Genomic DNA, 22,964 nt, shown 5'->3' on the forward strand with positions numbered 1-22,964 from the left:
AGCTCTCGGACTCGCAAGCTATCAAATCTCAAAACTTTCTCCCACAAATTAATTTGCTGATGTGAAAATAATTATGATAAATGAACATTCTTTCGTAAAATGAAATACATTGATGTTGCAAGGGATTCTTATAAGATGTGGTAGTTATTATTATTTTTAAAAAGATGTACAGCATAATTCTTATTTTTAACATTTTAAAGACGTATAATATACCATAAACTTTTTTTTTTTTTTGGAGGTAGAGATGTTTGTAAAATTATACATTAAAAGAATGTTATAAAAAAATTTGATTGGTTAAGTAATGTTTCTGAATTTTTATTAAGAAAAAGTGATATTAATAATTTTCTTTAAACCTCTAATAATGATTGTAATATATATCTTTTAAGGGTTTAATCAATAGCTTGAGAAATAAAACCAACTTCAAAAGAATTTTTATATATATGTTGTAAGACTGGGGCTCAAAAATCATGTGCTTTCATGATTCTTTAGACATTATGTTCTGTTAAAATATTTTTGAGTGATTATATTTCTTATATTGTGTAGGTGTGCTATATTTATAAACATATTAATTTATCATTATTATTATTTTTAGTTGGTTCAAACCAGAAGTCAGCCATGTATGGACAACTTGTGACCCAGGATCAGCTTGCTGGCATGGCTCCTGCTGCTCAGGATCCAGATGCAGATTTGGCCGTTTTAGAAGCTCGAATCCCAGGAAAATACCGAGACCCAAGCCATGCACCTCTCAGAAAACTTAGTGTTGATCTCATCAAAACATATAAACATATTAATGAGGTTTGTTAGTTTCTTATCTTTCAGAATTATCCAAATTAATATTGTTTATATATCATCAAAAATGTTGTGTAGTCTATATAATATTAATGAAGAAATAGAAGAAAAGTACAGCAAGTTTTATGTGTTATTAAATATTTTTTTTCATTTGTATCAAATCTTTTGATGATCTCTTTTCTTTGCTGAATTGCGAGATAGGAAACGTGATTTTCATACCCCCATCCATTTCTTTTTCTTCCACTATTGAAATCTGTAAATTGAATTCACTAAATCCAACTTGCTTTCAGAGAGGGATTCATATTCTAATATTGACTACAACTCTGAGTTTTGGTATTTATATGTTATCAATGGTATTAAAATAACATTTGTTTTAATTGTGATAAAAGGTGGAATTTATTTATTCCCTCTTTTCATTTTATTATTGTTCTTAATGGGTATTGTATAGTTATTATTGAGTACAAACATATTTTACTTGAGAACATTGATATATTTTTTGGGGCAATATGCAAAATTTTTTAGCTGCGGTGATTTTTATTTAAAAGCCAAAATTTAAAATCATAAGATAAGAAATTTCCATGTTTGATTAAATTAGTTAGCTATGTTATATTTTTGCAATATTTTTGTTAATGTGTTGATCGTAAATTAACCTAAAACAATGTACATTTTCTTTTGAAATTTTTTTTTCACATTACAAATTAATAAACTATTTATCATTGTTTTATTATTTTTAAATATTTGATACATTTACATTGTGATAATTTGTTTGAATTTAATATTGATTAATATTAATTTAATTTCATTGTTGACCTCTAGAAAATCTTTCTGCTTTGAAAATTTGAGAATTTTTAGTGCTTGTATAGTGCTAAGTTTTCAAATAATTTTTCATGTTTAAAAAAAATTAATCATCATGATTTTGAATTGTTTGGGAGTGTATGTGCATGTTTAACGATAAATTGACTGGAACTGTAGTTAAGAATTTCCAAAGAGCAATATTAAAATTGCAATTTGAAATAGTTCATATTATTATTGCAATTTGAAATAGTTCGTATTAAAGTTTTGACATATTCTTGAAAGTGATAAAATGTTACCTACGAAGATAAAAGATAATTTAATTGAATAGATGATATTATAAATAAATCTAATACATGTGTGATATTAGGAAAAAGCAGTTATGAGATGTGAGCAAACATGAAATTATAGAAAGATGAAATAAGGAATGTATTCATAGTATATAGTATGTTCAAAATTAGCATTCCACTGATTTTTATTTTTTCAGTAACTTAACAGAAATTCAGAAGCATTTCATTGCTCATACCTTTCTGTTTAAAGTAAAGTGCATTTAGGCTAGGAATTAAGTATGTGAAGAAAAAAAATTATTTTAAAGGTGTAACTAAATTGAATGTGTCAACTTATGTAAATACATAGAAATGCAATAAGATGAAATAGTGATGCATCCATTCGTAGCAAATCCTTCTTTTTTACATTGTTTTTACTCTTTATATTTCTTGAATTTGTGTTTTCTTTTTTGAGTTTTTGGATTTATCTATTATATATATTCTAATAAAAGTCTTCATATTTAGGGATTTATTAATTTAACAAACAGAATGGTGTTTTATGCTTGATATTTTTTATTAGTAATAATTGTAAGATTTCGATTCATTAATCAAACTTTTAAATAATTAATTGTTTATTTTTTTTAATTTTATCTATTTATTTTCTTTTTTTCTTGTCACCAGCCTTGGTTGTTTGCATGTTCTCCTTTAACCAATATTATATCAGGTAGCTGTAAAATCTTCCATTTCTGCTTTTGTTGGAAGCTCTCAGATTTTCATTTTTGCAACTATGCATTGTCATCCTTATTAGATTAACATATTTTCTCAGTAATCATTTTGTGATTTTTGTAATAAAATTTTTTCTCCTACCAAAGTACTTATAGAAATGAGATTGTAATAACGTTTGACAAAACTAATTTCTTTACTAAGAACCAGATATCATCATATTAAATCATACTATTTTTGTATAAAATTGGTATTCATATAGTGATTTTCAAGAATTTGTTCTTAAGTGTACCTTCTTTGATTTTGCATTCAGCATTCACATTTTGCATATTATATTGATTTAAATTGTTTATTCAGAATTAATGTTCAATATTCTATAAATCAATCAATGAAAAGTGACAAGGTACCTATTTTAATTTAAGCCTTGGGAGTAATTATTGAATATTATTTCAGGTAAAATATTGCAATTAAGAGTACTTGGGTATTAACCTCATGCTATTGGCAAATTTTTAGGTTAACAGCATATTATTAGCAAAAATGTTATAAAAATAACATTACATTTTAGGACTTTTTGTATTTCATTACTGTTTGCAAAAAAATATTACATGAATGATGTTTATTTGCTGATTTATCTAAAAAAAATTGGCTACCTAAAAAAACTACTACTACTACCTAGCTTTATTATACATATTGTAACTATCTTGGTAATAAAACCTAGGGGCTGTAAATATCTACAAGTATTGCTTACAATTAATTCATGAATACCCAGTTAAGAAATAATAAGATTTGAAACTACTAGTCTTCATTTGTAAAATTTTGTGAGATTGCATATAATGCTTCAAAAGTTAACTTGTAAATATTAATTGTGATGCAGTTTTAAAAAAACATACATGTGATTGGTGCACTTTTCTCATCTCTTTCAATTCTTTTAGAAAAACACCTATTACATTGATTGTTGCTTAACAAGTTTCCACAGTTCATTGAAGGACATGGTAATGTTAGCTTGTATTGAATGTGAATTCATTGCAACTGCTCAATAAACTTTTTTGCTGAAAAGTAATTTGCTGGACATTACTGCCTCAGTATATTTAATATAATATGATGGCAAATATAAGTTGAAAATGCAAATATTTATAAGCACTTTATGTGTAAAGACTATGTATTATACTTTTATATGAAATTTCTAATTGAATGCAACATTTTTTAAATCCCTATCAAGCAATCTTAAATTTGTGGGATGCATTTTTTAAACACTAATATAATTTTTAACGCATAATTCTTTTTTAGTTTATTCAGAGATTTAGCAAATACTTTCCAGTTGGTTTCTTGCTCCTATTAGAGGTTATATATATTTCTGTTTCTAACTGATATCTTATTTTAATATGGAGTTAAATAGAGATACTTCTTTGTGGGAGAAAAAAAATCCAATAAATTAATCATGATGTATGAATATTTAAAAATGTTTTTGACTTAAATAAAAGACATGTAAATTATAGCGCCAAACAAAAATTGTTCTTGCTAATTTTTTAAATCTTATTTCAGGTATATTATGCAAAAAAGAAACGACGTGCTCAGCAGTCTCAGAGAGAAGATTCTACAAATAAAAAAGAGAAAAAGGTTTACAATGATGGTTACGATGATGAAAATCATGACTATATTATTAGGAATGGAGAACTTATAGAACGTTATTCAATAGACTGTCTCATCGGGAAAGGATCTTTTGGACAGGTATGTGCTTGAATTTCCTTTTCTCCTTATAAATTATTTAATTATGAACTGTGAAAATTATAGCTAAACTTCATTACATTTTGTACAACTTTTCTCTTCCAGGTTTTAATAGTCCTTTATCTCTATTTTCATTTTATATATCTGTTATTCTAAATATCAAAATTGATTCTATTAATATTGAAATGTGTAAGAATATATTTTTAAATTGCATATTTATATAAGTTTTTAAAAAATTACTCTTTGAGAAATCAATTAAATTATTAGTTTTGTCTCTCATTTATGCACTTTTTAATGAAATAAGAATTGTTAATATTTTCCCCTAAGCTTTACAGCCATTTGTCACCAATCATGAATATTGGTACAAAAATGAATGATGAACTCGCTTTTATATTGTAAATCATTGTTTGTAGGAAGTAAATAAACACATGCAATGCTTAATTTAGTTAGAGAGCTGGAAACGTGAAATGAGTATCTGATGAATTAAACTTTGCATTTTAAATTTTCTTTTGCGTTGTACCAGACAATTCATGAAATTAAAATCAAAAGGAAAGCTAAAATATATTGTTGTAAATTTAATTATATTTCTTTTTTAATACTGTTGCAATAATGTTGAGGTATTTCTGCTATATATATAATATATAGTGGAAAGGAAGTGAGTAAATTTATTACAGTTTTAATTTCCCAGGATTTTTAATTTGACCTTAAATAATATAATTGCTTATAAATTTAAAAATAAATGTACTCTAATTGCAACTGTGGTTCAATATATAGTAGAGACAGTTTGTTTTTATCCAAAAAAATAAACAGTAGTTCAATTCCTTCATATGAAAATTAATTTTGCTTTCAAATTGCAAAAGATACCTTTTTTTGTATTAGATAAAAAAAAAAAAATAATAATACCCACAGCTGTTTTGTTAACAATGTGAACATTTAAAAAAATCTCTTTTATATAAAAATTAAAGAGTATGTAATCTATTTTTAGCGCCCAGTTTTTGTATACATAAAAGACATGTTGTAATCATAATGCATCTAATAAAATTATGTTAGATTTATCAGATTACTTGACCCCTCTATTTACCTAATTCTGCCCTTATTATCTACCCTTACTTCATTATGTGTTCTCCCCTCACCCCTTTAATTTAGGCTGCTGTAATAACTAATGACAATAAATGTGTAGATTTGAATTTATTAAGTCCTAACTTGCTGATGTAAAGTTTATGTTTGAAATTATGAAACTTTTAACAAATATCTGTTATTATATTGATTTAATCTTTTTAACTTTATTTTGTCATTAATTCATACATTTTTAAAATTTTCTAAGTCTTGATTTATTATTTAATTATTTATAAAATTTTACTCCTTTTATTTGTCAGCTATGATTTGGCAAAAAATGTGATTAATCACCCGAAACTGTTCACATTTTTTGTGCCGAATCCTCAATTTCTCTTTATTTGCCAAATAATATATATATCATATTATAATGATTTTCTTTTTCTAAAGTAACTCAGAATATTGTCCTTCCCCCTCCCCTCCTTTGAATAAAATAGAATTTTATGGAAGAAAAATTCCAGTCAAAGAATATATTAATCAAATAACGTAATTAAATGGAAAATCTCTTCCTAAGCTCTATTGAGATTGATGAAAGATGAAAAGATTTTGATATTAGTGGATTTAATGCGCTTTTCTTTATTTCTTAAAGTTTTGGTTGCAGAAGTGATTGACATTAAAATACAAAACTGATTAACTAAAAAGTATTGTTTATTCAATGAGATAAAAAGCCATTTCTTCTGAAATTATTATTATTATTTTTTTCCTCTTTATTGCATTTTACTGTGTTTTTCATTTGCAAATAAAAAATTTAATATTTTTCATTAATTTTTTTATCTTTTTACAAGCTTATTTGGTTTCGTTACATTACTCTCTAAAGGCTACACTTATTTTTTAAGGATTATTAAGTATTATCTTTGAAAACTGTGCTATAAATTAAGAAAAATATAAACAATTTCTTCAAATGATTTTTATTTTATTTTCTATAAAATTTATTTTGAAATTCTAATGTAGAGTGTTGTATGATGATTTTTGTGTAGCTAAATTCTTGTTATTTGTATATTTAAAAATGTTTGTATGATTTTTTTTAAATTCTTATACAGGTAGTGAAAGCTTATGATCCTGAGGAACAGTGTCATGTAGCTATAAAAATTATTAAAAATAAGAAGCCATTTCTTAATCAAGCTCAAATAGAAGTGAAATTATTAGAATTAATGAACAATGAAGAAGTTACTGATCCCTATTATCAAATGGGAAAGGAAAAAATTGGTGAGTAATCATTATCATATATTTTATTAAATATAAAGGATTATCTGTTAAAATTGCTCATTTCTTCTGAGAGACTAACAAAACAAGCATCTTTTTTTTTTTTTTTTTTTTTTTTTTTTTTTGTTGTCTTTGAGTGAATATGTAAAATTATTAAAATTTTAATACTTCTGAATAAAAGTTTGATACCTTTTTGCATTCATCTCTTCAACTGACTTCATAATATAAATGGATTTTGAATTCCAGATGCTTAAAAAAAAACATAAATAGCTGTAAGACTTAAAAAAAAAAAAAAAAAAACTGTCCTATGCTTAAGTTGAATTTTGTACAGCTAATTCAAGAAAGAGTTCAAGATAAATTGCATAATCAAGTTTTTTAAAATCTACAAACTACTTTCTCTTGCCATTCTTTTGCTTCTTTTTTCAACCTCAATTTCATTAAATTCATCATATTATCACCAGTGCCTGTAATAATTTAGTTTAAAAAAATTACATTTGGTTACTTGTATTGAATGGTAAAGATAGCTGAAAGTTTTTAAAATTAAATCTGGATAAGGAATCTCAAAAACATATGCAAATATATTTTCTAATATTTTATTTTCACATAGCACAGATTGAGTAAATTAGTAACTTGTAAATTAAATTCATTAAACACATGCTCCTTTTATTTAAAATATTAGAATTAGATAAATAAATTATATAAAACATGGGACTAATAAAATTGTTTGTCTCCTACCATAGTTTCATTCTTCTATGTTAGAGTAATCATGAAGCAAACTTCCTTAATATTTGTAACACTATCTTTATATTAGTTATTATCTTGTTATACTAGTGATTAATTATTCTTTTAATAAAATGAGAGATCTGAATTTTAAAAAAAATATATCATAAATAAATTAGAAAGTTTGAATTTTAAGATTTTAAAATACTTTTTTGTTTATTTAAGTTGTTTTTCTACATGTGATTCTAATTGTTTGTATTTTGTTATTATTTCAGTGCAACTAAAGAGACATTTTATGTGGAAAAATCATTTGTGTTTAGTTTTTGAACTTCTTTCACACAACTTGTATGACCTCTTGAGGAATACTAAATTCCGTGGTGTTTCTCTAAATCTGACCAGAAAATTTGCTCAGCAAATGTGCACAGCACTCTTGTTCCTTTCACACCCAGATCTCAAAATTATTCATTGTGATTTAAAGCCAGAAAATATTCTTCTCTGTAATCCAAAACGAAGTGCAATCAAGGTAGTTGACTTTGGAAGCTCTTGTCAACTGGGACAGAGAGTATGTATTTCTACAGTCTTTTACCACCTGTTTTGTGCAAATTATTTATTATATATATATATGTGTTAAGTTTTTCTATGTTTAAATTATATAATTTTATTCTTAACTTTAACCCCTAAACATTTTGCAACAGTTATTTGTAGTAAGTTTAGTGGGATTTCTTTCCTTTTTTCTCTTTAAATATTTTGTTACGGGGTTAAAAACATATGCTAATTGCTGTATGCAAGGTGAAAAATAATGTAATATATTGGGTTCTTTCTTTTCAACGTTTCTCATCCAAAAAAATTATATTGTGTAACATTTTATTCTAGAAGAAAGATGTACCATCAGAAAATTTTATTCAATATGATATAGTTCCCCCCCCCTTTTTTTTTCTTTCTTTTCTTTTTGATTCATGGAATTTTTGAAGTGAAATGTTGCATAAAAAAATTTATGTTAAAACCTTTATATAAACATTTCTTCCAAAATTTTTATGAAGTTTGAATAGCATCCTAAAAGTTGTGGCATTCTTATCTCGATTCATTTGCTTCTTTAACTCATTAACTAGAGGTAAACTTTCATTAATCTTGTCACAAGATTATATATACTCTTCAAAATATAATTACTTTTATTTTATCAGCTTCATTGTTGCATTTCTCAATTTTGAATATCCTCTTTCTAAATATTATTAAAAGTCCAGGTAGTAATTTAACATTCTCATAGCAAACATAAATGAGATGAAATATGCTATTTTTATTATTTTATATTATATTAATCCATCGTGTTATCACTTTGTGCGGGTTGAGGTTCGAACTCGCAACGTTAGGGTTCATAGCCGAGTAACAAAGCCACTAGACAAGTGTACACTCTTCTCCGGAAGTTGTTAGCTGGCTTATGATGTTACCACCACAACTTCATGGTACAATTTGAAATTTATTTCTATTGCTTTTCTTCTGCGGTTATTTTTAAATTTTTTATGTGTAGCTATGCATTTTTTTCTATTAAATCACTATTTTCAATCTAATTTTAATTGCTATTTCTAGTGTTTGTGAATATTATGTATAATGAGGATTCCTATTGGAAGCTTACCTATTGAAGGAGCGAAAAAGCCAAGAGAATAAAAATTAATTATCAGATCTCTGCTCATTTTTTTAACCCTGAATCATAGAATAGATTAATGAGCTCGGGACTGTTGGTTCAACAGAGATCATTGCTGATATTTTCTTTTTGTGTTATTTTTATTTTGTGCTTAGTATCTTTTTTTCCCCATTAATAAATCATTGTGTTTTAAAACTGGTTTTAACTATTACTTTTGATTTGAGTATTTATAATAGAAAAGATCTTATTACGAGGAAATAAAATTTTTAATGTTACTATATAGTTATATCTAAAGAATATTATAAATAATACATATATATTTTTCTTAAACACTCTGTTAATGCTCTACAGCAATCATGTCTGACATACTATTGATAGGATATAAAGCTAATCTAGATGGACATATCTTCTAGTGTCAACTATTAAAATATTGATGCCTTTGGGCCTGCTATCACCCCCTTGAAATGTGCTGCCTCACACTGGGGATAGTAGTGCCCCATCTAGAAATTTATAATCTAAAGCAAGAAAATTAATGCACTGCTCTTCCATTGCAAAGAAATATGTAGAAAATTTATCCTGTGAATAGTTAAATTCTATTATAAATCTGAAGAATTATGAAGCACTTTCTCATTCTAATCTTCTTTTGACATATTAAAATTACAAGTATTAACTTGGAACTACCAATATTCTTTGGCTTATAAAACAAATTTATATACAGTTAGTTTAAAGTTGGAAGGCATTAAACCTTTTGAATTACAACAATAAAGATTTCCAAAGTATTTTTATGTATAAATACTTTAATAATATTAATTACTATTGTTTGCTTAAACCTTCATATGTATTTGAATGCAGTGATTGCATATAATATATGAAGTTTAACATTCACAGTTTTAGTTCATTACTTTTAATGGTCTTGAAAAATAACTAGGTTTTTTTGTTAAATTTTTAAAACCATTATATTTTATTTCAGTAAAATTTGACACAAATTAATGATGTTTGCAAAATATGTTAATGAAAGCATTTTGAATTGAGATAATATAATAAAATATATTAAGTTAAAAAGTTTTTTGATTTTATGTATGTATTTACCATATACTAAAGTATATTTTCAAATCTAAATGTTTTCTTTGTAGATGTTTTTGCATTGTAAAGTAAATGTAAAAAAATTTAAAAAGTAAAATAGAAAAGTAAATGTAATAAAAATGTTTAGTTTCATGTATATCTATGGTGATTAAAATTGATTTGAAATGGAACATATTGCATGCTATGTATAAATTAGCTATGCCCTTTGAGGGTTCCATGCTAGTGCTATATGCTAAAAAGCATTTGTAAAATAATCTGAAAAAATATTTACTAATAATATCTAAACTATTTTATTTAATCCCCTCTCTTCCTTTGTATATGGTCAATCTAGATTATGCAAAATAATTATATAAGACATTATTGTGGGTAAACAGAGTTTAATTGATTTAATTTGCATTTGGTATAAAGTATTGTATTAACATACTTTTTTTTTTTTTATCTGTGTGTAGATTTATCAGTACATTCAAAGCAGGTTTTATCGATCACCTGAAGTACTTCTAGGCATTCCATATGATATGGCCATTGATATCTGGAGCTTGGGATGCATTTTAGTTGAAATGCATACAGGTCAGCCTCTTTTCAATGGAGATAATGAGGTATGTGGCAATGTTCATAATATTGCATGGATAATTTATATATACATTATTTTTCATAACATGTAACAAAGATTTTTCTTAGCTATAGAAAAGAGTAAAAATGTAAATTTAACAGTTTAATTATGCAATTTCTGTTCTTATTTCTGAGACGGATTCACTTACAATCATAAGTACCCGATTGCTAAATCTGTAAGGATCCTTTTAAAAAGGGAATTTTATGTGCAGCAGAAATAATGAACTTTTGTTGAACGGATTAATATATTTAGCTATTACCTAAAATTGTTTTTTTTTTTTTTTTTTTTTTTTTTTAAAAGAAAAACTTGTTGAAGATGTGTTTGATTGTTCTTGCTTTATGCAAGTTTTTAAAAAGGATTATCTTTTGTTGATGCTTGAATGTTCTAAAGCTTTTTAATTATTGTTATCAATATATATCAAAGTCAAATTCTTGTTTTTAAGTATTTGTGAAGAATTTTTCTCTCACAAAACACACTTTTTAAACTTTTTGCATCAATAAAAGAAAGTTTTTTTTTCTTCACAAAATGCTCCTCCTTCTAAGGAAGGAAAAAACTTTTAATATTGTTTCATTTCATAATGCACCATACCTTCAAATGAATTCCAGTTAATAAAATTAACTTTGTTTTTATTAAATTAATTAAGCTAGTATATTAACTGATTCATCAATGGAGAGTTTATTTGTATTTGATTAAATTCTATTGTCGTTTTCATGAAATAGAAAATTGATTATTAGATTCGTAAATTGCCATTTATATGCATGATCCAGATAGCAAAGCCTCTAAGTGTATTAAAAAAATAAAAGTATTTGTTTGCTCCTCAAATCTATTAGCCTTGGACCTTTTTTTTTTTAGTGAAAGGAACTTGTATAAGAATATCATTTATTGTATTTAATTTTCACAAAATTGAACTATTTGGTGATAATGTATTTTGCAATTCAGAAATTTGTTCAATAATGAATACGTGATTTTTGTAAATGCCTTCTCAATATTTATTAAAGATTTTACTCTCTTATAAAATATGAAATAAGTGAACTTTGACCTTTTTAGTTTAAATTAAAGAGCTTTAATGTATGAATATTATTTGCTTTGAATTCTCGGTTATTAAGCATTCCTATTTTTTTATAGGTGGATCAAATGAACAAAATTATTGAAGTCATAGCAATGCCTCCAAAACAAATCTTGGAACAAGGTCATAAAACTAGGAAATACTTTGAAAAAATTGTTAATGGTTCTTATGTGATAAAGAAATTAAAGGATGGGGATAAGGTATATTTTCTTTTTCATTTGTACCATGTTAGATGATACTTCTTTTGAAGTTAGATTATTATAATAAAGGTGCTGTAATTACTTTAAGTATTGTTCTTTTACTTAAAAAATCAGAATTTGTAAAATTATAATTGGAATTATTATTTTGTGACATTATTAGCATAATAATATATTAAAATGATTTTGAACTCTAGTTAAAGAGTAGGGTAATGTCTATATAGTAATTGTTTCTGTAGTTATTTTACACAATTTTTGAACCATGTCTTAAAGATGTTTTACTGTATTTTATTATTTAATATTACCATTGATAAGATTGATTAATATAATGAAGCTTATAATCATATGCATGCTGTATGTGTTTTGCTATTGAAAACATTACCTATCTAAGTGTAAGTAGTTTAATCAATTTTCTCTTGAATATCATGTTTATTTTTTAAGTATCTATCCAAATTTGATTTAGAAATTGGAAATTTTCAAATTTGCAGCATAATCAATCATTTTATCTGTTGTAAACAGATAATGGGCATGCTCTTGTCTAGCAATTTTTGCCCATTTTAGTACAATTTCAACTTTAAAAGATCTATGTCCTTTCCAGTCACCACCAGCATTTTCAAGTATTTTAGTTACCTAATCGTGATTTTTCATGTTTCTTGTATTTTTTATTTTGCTGAATTCTATTCTACACTTTAATATTTACATTTAAGATCCACGCTTTTATAAATTTCTTTTGCAATTTCTCTTGCAATTGCAAGTATTTTTTTACTTATATTTTCCTGTACACAAAGAGAAAGTTCTATAATCGTCAAAAAAAATTAAACTTTATATGCCCCCACATATTTACATATTTTTGTCAAATTTTGGATGAAATTCATTAACATGAAATTTATCTTTATTTCTGTACATGTGAGCATGGCAATTAAGAAGGCAAGAAACTTGATAAATTAAATTTGATACAGTTTTAGTCATTAGAATTGCAGATAATGTATTTAATTTTAAACCAGATCTATCTAAAAGTGGATCCATTATGTATATGTGTGTATTTGAAATGGATAACTTAAAAACCACAATAATTTTTAAATGAAATTTGGCAGTAGAAGTGAAAGCTGATTTCCCACTTGTGTTGTGACTCTTTTGCCTTGCTTTATCCTTAGATTTCAAGGACAATAAAAATCTAAGTACTTGTGTAGATCCTTGTCCTAGATCTGTAGTTTTCATACTGAGGGATGAGTTTTGTTGAAGAGAATATAAGAAAATCTTATGTATATTCACTCTAACTGATTTAAAAACAATTATCCAGTATTTTGTGAATTTCTGTTTCACAGAATTCTGGAAAGTGATTTAGTTTCTGATTAAAGTTCCATGCACACACACACACACATTATAATATTCCTAGGTGCTGTTTGTCTGTAATACATATATGTAATTTTTTATGTGAAAATGTTTGACCTGCTGAAAATATTTTTCTCTTGAAAAATTACAGATTTGTGAAAAAAGTTATACTTGTAGAATATTTTTCGGAAATACTTTATAGGTATTTTTAATGGGGAGGGGGGGGGGTGAATCTATTTTGAAAAAGGATGAGATTTTCTCTTTTGAATAACTTCATACATTCTTTTTATATTCTTGGATTAATAGTTTTTCGGATGCTACTCATTTAACATATATGCTAAACTAATTTATTTCAAATTCTTGTTTCATATTCAGTGGCATAGTATGCTTTATATTTTGCACTAATTGAAACATTAAGCATTGTTGTTCTTATGTAACTAGAAATATACCTTTATATTGACTCATCTAGCTTCTGGTTGTTTTAATCTATTAACTTTTAGTTTTGAGAAATTAGCTTTTTACATGAATGAATTATACTTCTCGACATCTAATCAAATCTGGAGAATTTTTTTTTTCTTCCCCCTTCGAAACTTAAATTTTTTTTATATATATATAAATGTACAGAAAATTCAAAATAGAAAAGTTGAAGAATTAAAAAAAAAAAATCAATCCCATGAGAGTAAAATGAAGATAATGTTTGTGAAAATAGCTGAAATTTCTTACTTAAAAAGGTCTAGTAAATTTATTAAATTCCTTAAAAATGTCACAGAAATTTTTTATTGTACTAATTGTTTAGCTTTTTAAATTCTTTTATGAATATGTGATTTAAAAAATTAACTTCAGAATAAATATTTCTATCCATTTTAGTACCGTCCTCCTGGTACTCGTAAGTTGCATGAAATCCTGGGAGTTGAATCTGGAGGACCAGGTGGACGCCGACATGGGGAACCTGGCCACAGCGTTTCTGATTACCTGAAATTTAAGGACCTGATCCTGCGTATGTTGGATTATGATCCAAAAACACGCATCACCCCCTACCATGCCCTGCAGCACAGCTTCTTCAAGAGGACAGCTGATGGCAGTACAAATACTCTGCATAGCACTGTTCTCAGTCCACCAATGCTAGAGGCACCTGATCCTGAATCTCAGGAGGACACAGACAGGAAGACTGGTGATCGACAAAAGAAGGATGATGGGGCGCATTTCCAAGCATCGTGTTCAACCTTTGGACCTACAGGTACATCTTCGGTTTGCATCGCTGTTAGCCTTTCAAATAAATCATCATACACCTGAGATTTCGAAAAAATCTTTTGGGATTTTGGTTTTAGTAATCCAGCTGGAGATGCATTTGTGCATTTCTTGTCTGGAAAGAAACTGTTGCAGGACTTGCAAGTAAATGGACGTGTAAAAAAAAAAATATTTATATATTAAATAGTGATGCCATTAGACTGTTATGAAATTTGCTCAGAAATATGGCATTATTTTAAAAACTGTTGAAAGGTTCCACTATTTTTCAACTAATCTGCAAAGAGTGACAATTTGCCCTTGAATATGCATTAAAGACAATGAAATGTCTATCGTAAGCCGGATTGAGTCTAGAAGAATCTATTGGAAAAAAATTAAATTTGTTTTATTACCTTTGAGAAAAATGGCATAAAGATTAATTTATAGTATTTGAAGCTATAAAGTAAGGACTATAGACTGCTTGAGAAATCAAACTTGATGTATTCAGATTGAAGAACAAAAAGGATGCTGAAGTGCATGCGGAAATTTATTGGGCAGTTGATATCTTTATTGCCATTTTAAAGATATTTCATGTGAAGAGGAAAGCATATTTTTTTTAAAGATGCTTTTGCTTTGCAGTTTTTCCTTCCTTTGGAACATGAATGTGGAATGCTAAGAATTGAATTCTGTACCGGCAAAGAATCTGCTGAAATTTGCAACCTTTTATTTTTGATTTTCTGTAATTGTCTATATTTTAAGAATGTATTGTGTTCCTGTTCTTCTTTTTGAGGTATAGTAAAAAAAAAAGCAGTTTTTTTTTATCCTATTTTCATATCTTATAATTATTAACTGCAAAATATATTGTTGACCTTCTAATTTAGGAAATCTATGGGATTTTATTGAATTTTGACTAGAGAACTTAAAATTCTCTGTATATGAATTATTTAAACGGAAAACATTAAATTTGTAAATGGAGATTCGTAAGTTTTAGTGTTGATTGTCAAGTAACAGTAAGATATAAAAAATAAAAATTCATTGTCAATTCAATTCAAATATGGAACAGAAGTTGAGATTTGAATATTCATATTTTTAAGTGTATATAATTATGCTTCGAATTAATGAAGTTCGGAGGTACTTCAGCTTTTTATAATTTTAAAATATATTATTCATAATGGAAATGAAATTGTTAAATATTTCTGAATGTATATATACAGAATGTAACTATACAGGGTAAGTTTTTTTTTTTTTTAATTGACTGTACTGAGAGACATCTGTAATTTGAACTATCAGCCGCAAAGCCACCAAATTTTGTTTGGGGACTATTGAAGACATGGAAAAAAGAAAACCTTGAAAAAAAAAAAAATTAGTTCGAAAAGTTGCCGATAGGGAATTTGTCACTTTTGGTCTAAATTTTAAATTTAGATGCACGATAAAACTTTAAAAAGCTACAGTGAACAGATAAATGAACAACAAAGAATAAATTTTTCCACAAATGTACCTTATTCAAAAAAATAACTTCTGTAAATGGTTACAATGTTTTTTTTTAAGGAGATTCTATTCAACTTTCTTTTTATTCTTTGCTCTTTTGTTTTTATTCAGTAGAATCGTTTTCCCGGGGAAGACGTCTACTATTTTCCTTATGATCTCCATTTTCTTGAACTAAGCATTGCATTCTGAACACCATACTCTCTACAGCTGAATGCAACATTTCAGGAGGCAAGTTCATAAACAGTCCATATTACATTTAACTGAACTGATATAAGTTCGAGACTTCACCAAGATAAACCTTCGATTTTAAATAACCTCACAGAAAAAAAGAAGGGAGATCGGAATCGATGTTGTCATGCAACACGAAAACAGCGACTAATAACTCTTTCTTCTGTAAAGTGAGGGTGCAACAGTTGCTGTGCGATGTACCAATATGTGGTGATGCTCCATCCTGCATAAAGACAATTTTATCTAAGCATTGCCTTTGCTGAAGTTGTGGTATAACAAAACTACTCAGCATATCATGATATCTTTGAGCGTTTACGGAATAGGTCTGCTGTCCTGCTTGGGTAAGAATCTCAAAAAAAAGTATGGTCCAATGATAAAATTTGCTGTAAAACCACACCAAATAGTTACTTTTTAAGAATTGAGTGGGATTTCTTGGAATGCATGGGGTTGTTCAGATGCCCAAATTCTGGAATTCTGAGTGTTAACAGTCCCATTCAAATAAAAATGGGCCTCATCACTCCAGAGAATTGTCCAAGGTCAAGCCTTGTTGACTTCCATTCTGGCAAGAAATGTCAAAGCAAAGGTTAATCGAAGATTATAATCTGTATGTTTTAATTCATGCAAAAGGTTTAATTTTATATGGATAAAATTGAAAATTTTTTCTTGCAACTTTCCATACTGTTGAAGTACTAACATCCAGTTGTCGGGCAACTTCACTTGTGTTGCAGTGCTCGTCTGATTTCTTTCAACGATTGCAGTCGCAACATCTGTGATCGTATCCTCCGATACCGATTTCCGGCCTCTACCTGACCGCGTTGCGAAAAGAACCTACTTTTTCAAATTTTTTAATCATTGCTTTCTCTGCATTGATTGATGGAAGCCCTTTACGTAAATTGTTTCGATTTCTAAATTCGCGAAGAGCATCCGCTGCATTGGATTGATTGAGATAAAAGAGCTTCACAAGTAAAGCACGCTGTGCTAAAGTAAGGCGCATTTTACAAATCAACTGATACTTGAAATGATTTTCAATGCCCCACTTCTTTTTTATAACTCAAAATATTGGCTCGGGTATGAACTACATAATCGGGATTTTGCATTTTGCAATTCTTCCCCGTGTTTTATGCAAAATTTTAGCTCTCTTAAAGTGTAAAACGTCACATTTTCCCCGATCGGCAACTTTTGGAACTACTTTTTTTTTTTTTTTTTTTTTGCTGATTCTTTTTCCCATGTCGTCTATAGCCCCCGTAAAAAAGGTGGTGGTCTTGATTCTGATAGTTCAAGCTACAGAGGTCCCAGAGTACCATCAGTTTTTTAAAAAAACAAACTGTACATTGTAGAATAGCACTATGCCTAATCAGTGCGGTTTCTATTTTCTTAAAAATATTTTAATAAGTAATCAGTGCACATTTTTTCTAATAATATTACTAAAATTGTTATTTTTATTTTGGTTATTTATTATTTTGCTTATAGTCTTATTTTTTAGCAGCTTTTTTTAGTTTTAATGCTTTATTTCAGTTTTTAATAATTTAATTTATCTTAAATAATTCAATTAATAAGCTTATTTATTTGAATTAATCCTGACCTTTATTTTAGAAGCTTTCTACCTATTTTATTTATTTGTATAATGGTTGTTCCTAAATGTAAGAATTTGTGTGAACTGAAACACAAAATTATTAAGAAGGCAAACTTGTGATATTGAAAAATCCCCTTTCATAAAAATATGGTTGTGAAATAAAGAAAAGAGATGAAATATCTGTGAGATTGACAATTTTTGTTCATAAATCTAATATTATCTGCAAATTATTTTTTCTTACACAAAACTAAAGCTGTAACTGAATCGATTGTTCTAGTATTCTTTATAATAAAAATAAAGATGATTTGATAAAAACTAAAGCTATAACTGAACCGATTGTTCTAGCATTCTTTATAATAAAAATAAAGATGATTTGATAAAAACTGAAGGTATAACTGAACCGATTGTTCTAGCATTCTTTATAATAAAAATAAAGAGGATTTGATAATAATATTTTAAGAAGTAAATATTAAACAGATTATAGGCAGTACAAGCAGAAATTTATTCTTATTACTTATTTAATATTAACATTCGATATTTTTTCGTGGTGTATTTTTCACTAACTGACGGACTCCAGTTTAAAATGTTATGAAAAAATTGAGTTATATATTTGCCACCCTCAAATAATTATGAAAAATCCTTTACACTCTCTCTGGCAATAGAATAAATTTGTGTATATTACAATCAATCAGTCAGAATTTTTTTTTTTTTTATCTAAAATCTCTTTATATTAACTATTTCTTTAAAAGCATAGAATGTTACTTGCAACTTTCATGCATCCTATTTAACAATTGCTGTTTTTTATTTATTTTTTGTTCACTCAGTTAAATCTGCATTATAAATTAAATATTTAGAATTTTGAGCTTTGTGCATAAGTCATAAAATGATGTGGCTACTCAAAAAATGTCTGTTAAAAATAATAGTTTTTTTTTTTAATTAGGACTTAATATGGTTATTTCCTTTTATGCAGAACTGTTATTTAACTTGAACTTTTTAGAGAGATACTTTTTTGCAGTTTTAAGAATTTTTATTCATTGTTGCTCTGCATGTAGAAGTTTTAAAAAAAAAATACTTCTAAGTGTTCAAAAAATTATTTTACAAATTTTTAGTATTGAAATAAGTTTATGTAAAATGAAGTGAATGAACCAAAATAGCAGTTAAAGTTTCTAGAAATAATTGGAAAATGCATCTAGAAGCATTAGGTTTTTTTAAAGCTATGACTTTAGATTTTAATGGATTAATGTCCTGTAATTCAAAAAAACATCTTTCATTCATTTCAGTAGAACAGTACAAAACTATTTTGTTGTATTTTGATAATATGAATTGGATGTCTGTTGTATATCGTAATCATTAAAATAGTGGCCTACTTAAAATGCTGAAATTTATCTTCATCCTTATGTTATTTCGTTTTATATTTATTCTGAACTTAAATTTGCTCTAAATGTTTTTTGTTGTTGTTATTGTTGTGAAACTTAATTTAAGTCTGTAATTATACGATTAGGAAACATAAAATTAAGAAGTCTTGCTTCCTTTAATATGTCTGTTAGATAATATACATTATATTTAATTTTTTGTATCAAATAATATTCATGTATAGGACTTTTTTGTGCAAATATTTTCCTAAACCTCTTCACTATTCTTAATATTAATTTTGTTTGTTTTATATAAAAACAGTACAGTTCCATAAAGGAAATCAAATTTCTCTCAAAATACTGTTAAATACTTACTAGTCCATAAATTTTAACATTTAAAAAAAAATCATAATATTATCATTCTTTTCACTTGAAGTTGGCTAAGAATGTATCTTTCATCATGTTACAAGTGATTTCTTTCTATAGATGCCAAAGCATTCAGTGTTGGGGATCCTACCCTTGTCAGTCCCATGCACCAGCACCAAAGCAGTTGCACGCAGACAAATGTCTTCAGCGCACCTGCAGGAAGCTCGGCCATGGACTGTGAAAGCCCTGGTGGCAGCAGCTCATGCTTCCTGCCCAATGGCAATCGCTGCCTCCACAAGAACCACCTGTTTTACTCAAGTGGCGCCTTCAGTTCTGCAGCAGTGTCATCACGCCAGATGCTTGACAGCAGTCTCCCAGCAGACGAAACCTCAGGACACAACTTTGAGTACTCGAAGAACGTTCACTTTTTGCAGGCGGCAAAGGACACCGAGCGAGACGTCCGTGCTTATCAGCCCCCGTCTTCCTCTTTTTCTAGGACTTCCGTGTCTTCCGAACTCACTCCTATGGACACGTCCATATTCGCTGTTCCGCAGGCACTGGACTGCTCATTGAGTGTACAGCTCGCTGGTAGTCATCATCCGTTTTCATATGTAGACCCCGTGTTTAGTGAGACTAACATTTACGTGAACACTCATGCCGCATCCCTCGGGAAAGCTTCTACGGCGTCTTCGTCGTCTCAGCCTTCAGTACAACTGTCGTCGCAGAAAGAAAGGCAAGAGGAAGAGGCTTCCGCAGAGACCTACTCGAACCCGAGCTCACTCATTACTCATTAATAGTGGATCCTTCATTTAGTTGTGCATGGCGCGGTTCGTACGCTCCTTGGGAGTTCAAATGTCCTGAAGGATAAAAGTGGTTATGTACTTGTTAATTTCTGCATTAGTTTAATTACAGATGCTTTCCAAATTTGTTGTTGGAATCATTGGATAGATGAGCAGTCACTTCATATCGGTGGTTACTGTCAAAAATAAAATGTTGGAAGAAAAAAAACGTATGTGAGCACTGATAAGATTTTTAAAAAGTTATTCTCAGAGTGAACAAAAAAGTCATAAGTAAAATTTAATTATTAAGAATTTTACTGTCAACTAAAATGAGTGTATTATCTGTTTGAAAAATAATTTTAATTTAGTTAAAATTAAAGAATTTCTTTATTCATATAATATGATTATTTGCATGGCAAATAATTCATTTTTTCTTTTTCTTTAAAACTATTGCTAAAAGTTATTTTATTTTGTGTAACTGACATCATTTTTAGAAAATGTATCAGTCATCATATCTCCAAGGTATAGGTTCCATGCAATGTGTTATATAATTCCATGCTGTCTTTTTAAAAATGTTTGAACTACTGCTTGAAAAGCTGAGAAGCGTATGAACCATGGCATGGCTTTTTTTAATTACATTTTTGAGATTGGAATGGCTAAGTGAAGCAAAGAGTGATAGCTTGTATGTGTGTAAATTATTGAACGTATGTATAAATCATATAAAAGTTGTCATCTGTTTTCTTTTTTATGTTCAATTCAAAAAAATTTCCGAGGGCAGCAGATTTTGCTTCAAGCCTGTTCATATTTTTAAAAGAAAAATCAACTGCGGAATTTTGCAGCTGTTGTAAGAGGTCTTTCAGATAGGCTGAAAGCAAAATGCTGTTGTAATGTATAATGCATTTTTATCTAAAGTGTATGCCAGAAGTTTAAAAAGTTTCCTGTTTGGCAAGGAATTGATTAAAAAAAAATCATAGATTCTATATCTGTTTATTGCTTATTGAGAAAAATTAGAATATTATTGCAAAAGCTGAAATCAAACTTCTGTTGTATATATTGTATTTAAGATATTCGTTTTCTGTGTGTGTGCTTTAGCCTTCACTGTTTATTAATGATGCCAACATTTACGGAGTAATGTGGTTATGATCCAGAAGTAAAGTTATGATAATTTATGTAAATATTGTACAATTGTATATATAACAATCATAAGATGAATGTGCATTTACGTGCTGCCAGACACATTAAAAATTTATTTAAAACTCATTTGTTGTGGAATTTTTTTTCACATCATAAATATGGATTTGAAGGCATCTGGACTTCAGCTAATGTTACCTTCACCATTGCATTTATCTGCTCTTCTTTATATTTTAATTTTCTTGTGATTTCTGAATAATCATGGCATCAGTGAGAAGGTACATTTTGTGACTAAGAAGAATCATTTTGATTGTTCTTTTAAAGTTTTTAAGCTGTTTACAATAAATCTTTATAACCAGAAACAAGCACTGTAAGTCGTTCTTTATCTTAAGAAGTTATTGCTACTTTCAGTTAATGGTTTTGATGTACAAGATAATATTCTGATTTTACTTTGTTATCATATATTAGGTAAATATTCACTGGCATACACAATGATATAAAAATGCTTTTAGCCGCATTGTAGGTAATATTATAAATTTACTGTTTAAATTGAAAAGTTTCTTTTTTCAGATAAGTTCTACAAATATTTCTGCAACAATAGATGTGCTGATAGGTTTCAAATGTAGAACTCAAGAACATTCACTGTATTGGTAGAAATGCGTAGTTTGGTTGCGGAAAAGTGAAAATGCCTCTCTAAGTAAAGAAACCAATTATGTACTTCATGTAGTTGGCTAGATAAAATTAAAGGAAAAACTTTTAACAAATTTTGATATTTTTTGTTTTTAAGTATATTTTAAGAAGTATGCATATACCACCACATCTGTGATGATAGTATGGGAAGTCATGATTTTAAATTGCTAGTTGCTGATGAACATTCTTCTAAAACTACCTTTAATTTATATGTCAAATTATGGTATTTAGTATTATTTACTGCATCTTCATGTATAGATGTTTTTGAGGGGGGTATTTTATATATTTTTTATACTCATAATTTTCACAGTTTTGCCAAACTAAAATCTGTGATGATTTGGTTGTCAGAAAATGAAATATTTCATCTGATAAATTTTTACATCAAAAAAATAAAAAAGAACCTTAAAATGTATTTTTGAAATCATGAATGTCAAAATGTTTGATAATTTTCACTCTTATTTATTTTTATCTCACTTATTTATTTATGTATTTATTTGTCTTATACATTTATGTATATATTTCTGCATATGTTTCATTAAAGCATGTTGCTTTTTTTCCCCTACTGAATTTAACTTGCATTTTGTAAATAACAGAAGTGCATTCATTAATAAATCAGTATTCTAATTCTTTTCACTCTACTTTCAAAACATGGAATTAAATGCATTTTTTCATCTAGAAAACAAAAGAAATTATTGATGACTAAATAATTTTTAATTTAAACAATTAAGTTAATTTAGCATTTTAATCAGATATCCTGTTCTATTCAATCAATATACATCTGTATAAGATATTATATAATTTTCATGGAAATGTTTATTCAAGTTCAAAAGATTAAAAATGTATTATTTTACAAACACTTAGGGTTTGAATTTATG

The 22,964-nt window shown here is 27.6% G+C and overlaps 1 protein-coding gene across 1 annotated transcript in view; it reads left to right on the top strand.

Moving 5' to 3' along the window:
- The window catches only part of LOC129965736 (dual specificity tyrosine-phosphorylation-regulated kinase 1B-like), an 87,697-nt gene extending 64,982 nt beyond the window's left edge, over positions 1-22,715 (top strand). The window contains exons 2-9 of the mRNA XM_056079870.1: positions 593-795; positions 4,113-4,298; positions 6,449-6,614; positions 7,607-7,893; positions 10,503-10,649; positions 11,789-11,929; positions 14,126-14,495; positions 19,610-22,715. Coding sequence (XP_055935845.1) covers positions 593-795; positions 4,113-4,298; positions 6,449-6,614; positions 7,607-7,893; positions 10,503-10,649; positions 11,789-11,929; positions 14,126-14,495; positions 19,610-20,283 — 2,174 coding nt within the window. The 3' untranslated portion in view covers positions 20,284-22,715. The remainder of the gene's footprint in view (positions 1-592; positions 796-4,112; positions 4,299-6,448; positions 6,615-7,606; positions 7,894-10,502; positions 10,650-11,788; positions 11,930-14,125; positions 14,496-19,609) is intronic.
- Positions 22,716-22,964: the final 249 nt, after the last annotated feature.

This window comes from Argiope bruennichi, chromosome 4 (genome assembly GCF_947563725.1).
Source record: "Argiope bruennichi chromosome 4, qqArgBrue1.1, whole genome shotgun sequence".
NCBI classification, from domain to species: domain Eukaryota; kingdom Metazoa; phylum Arthropoda; class Arachnida; order Araneae; family Araneidae; genus Argiope; species Argiope bruennichi.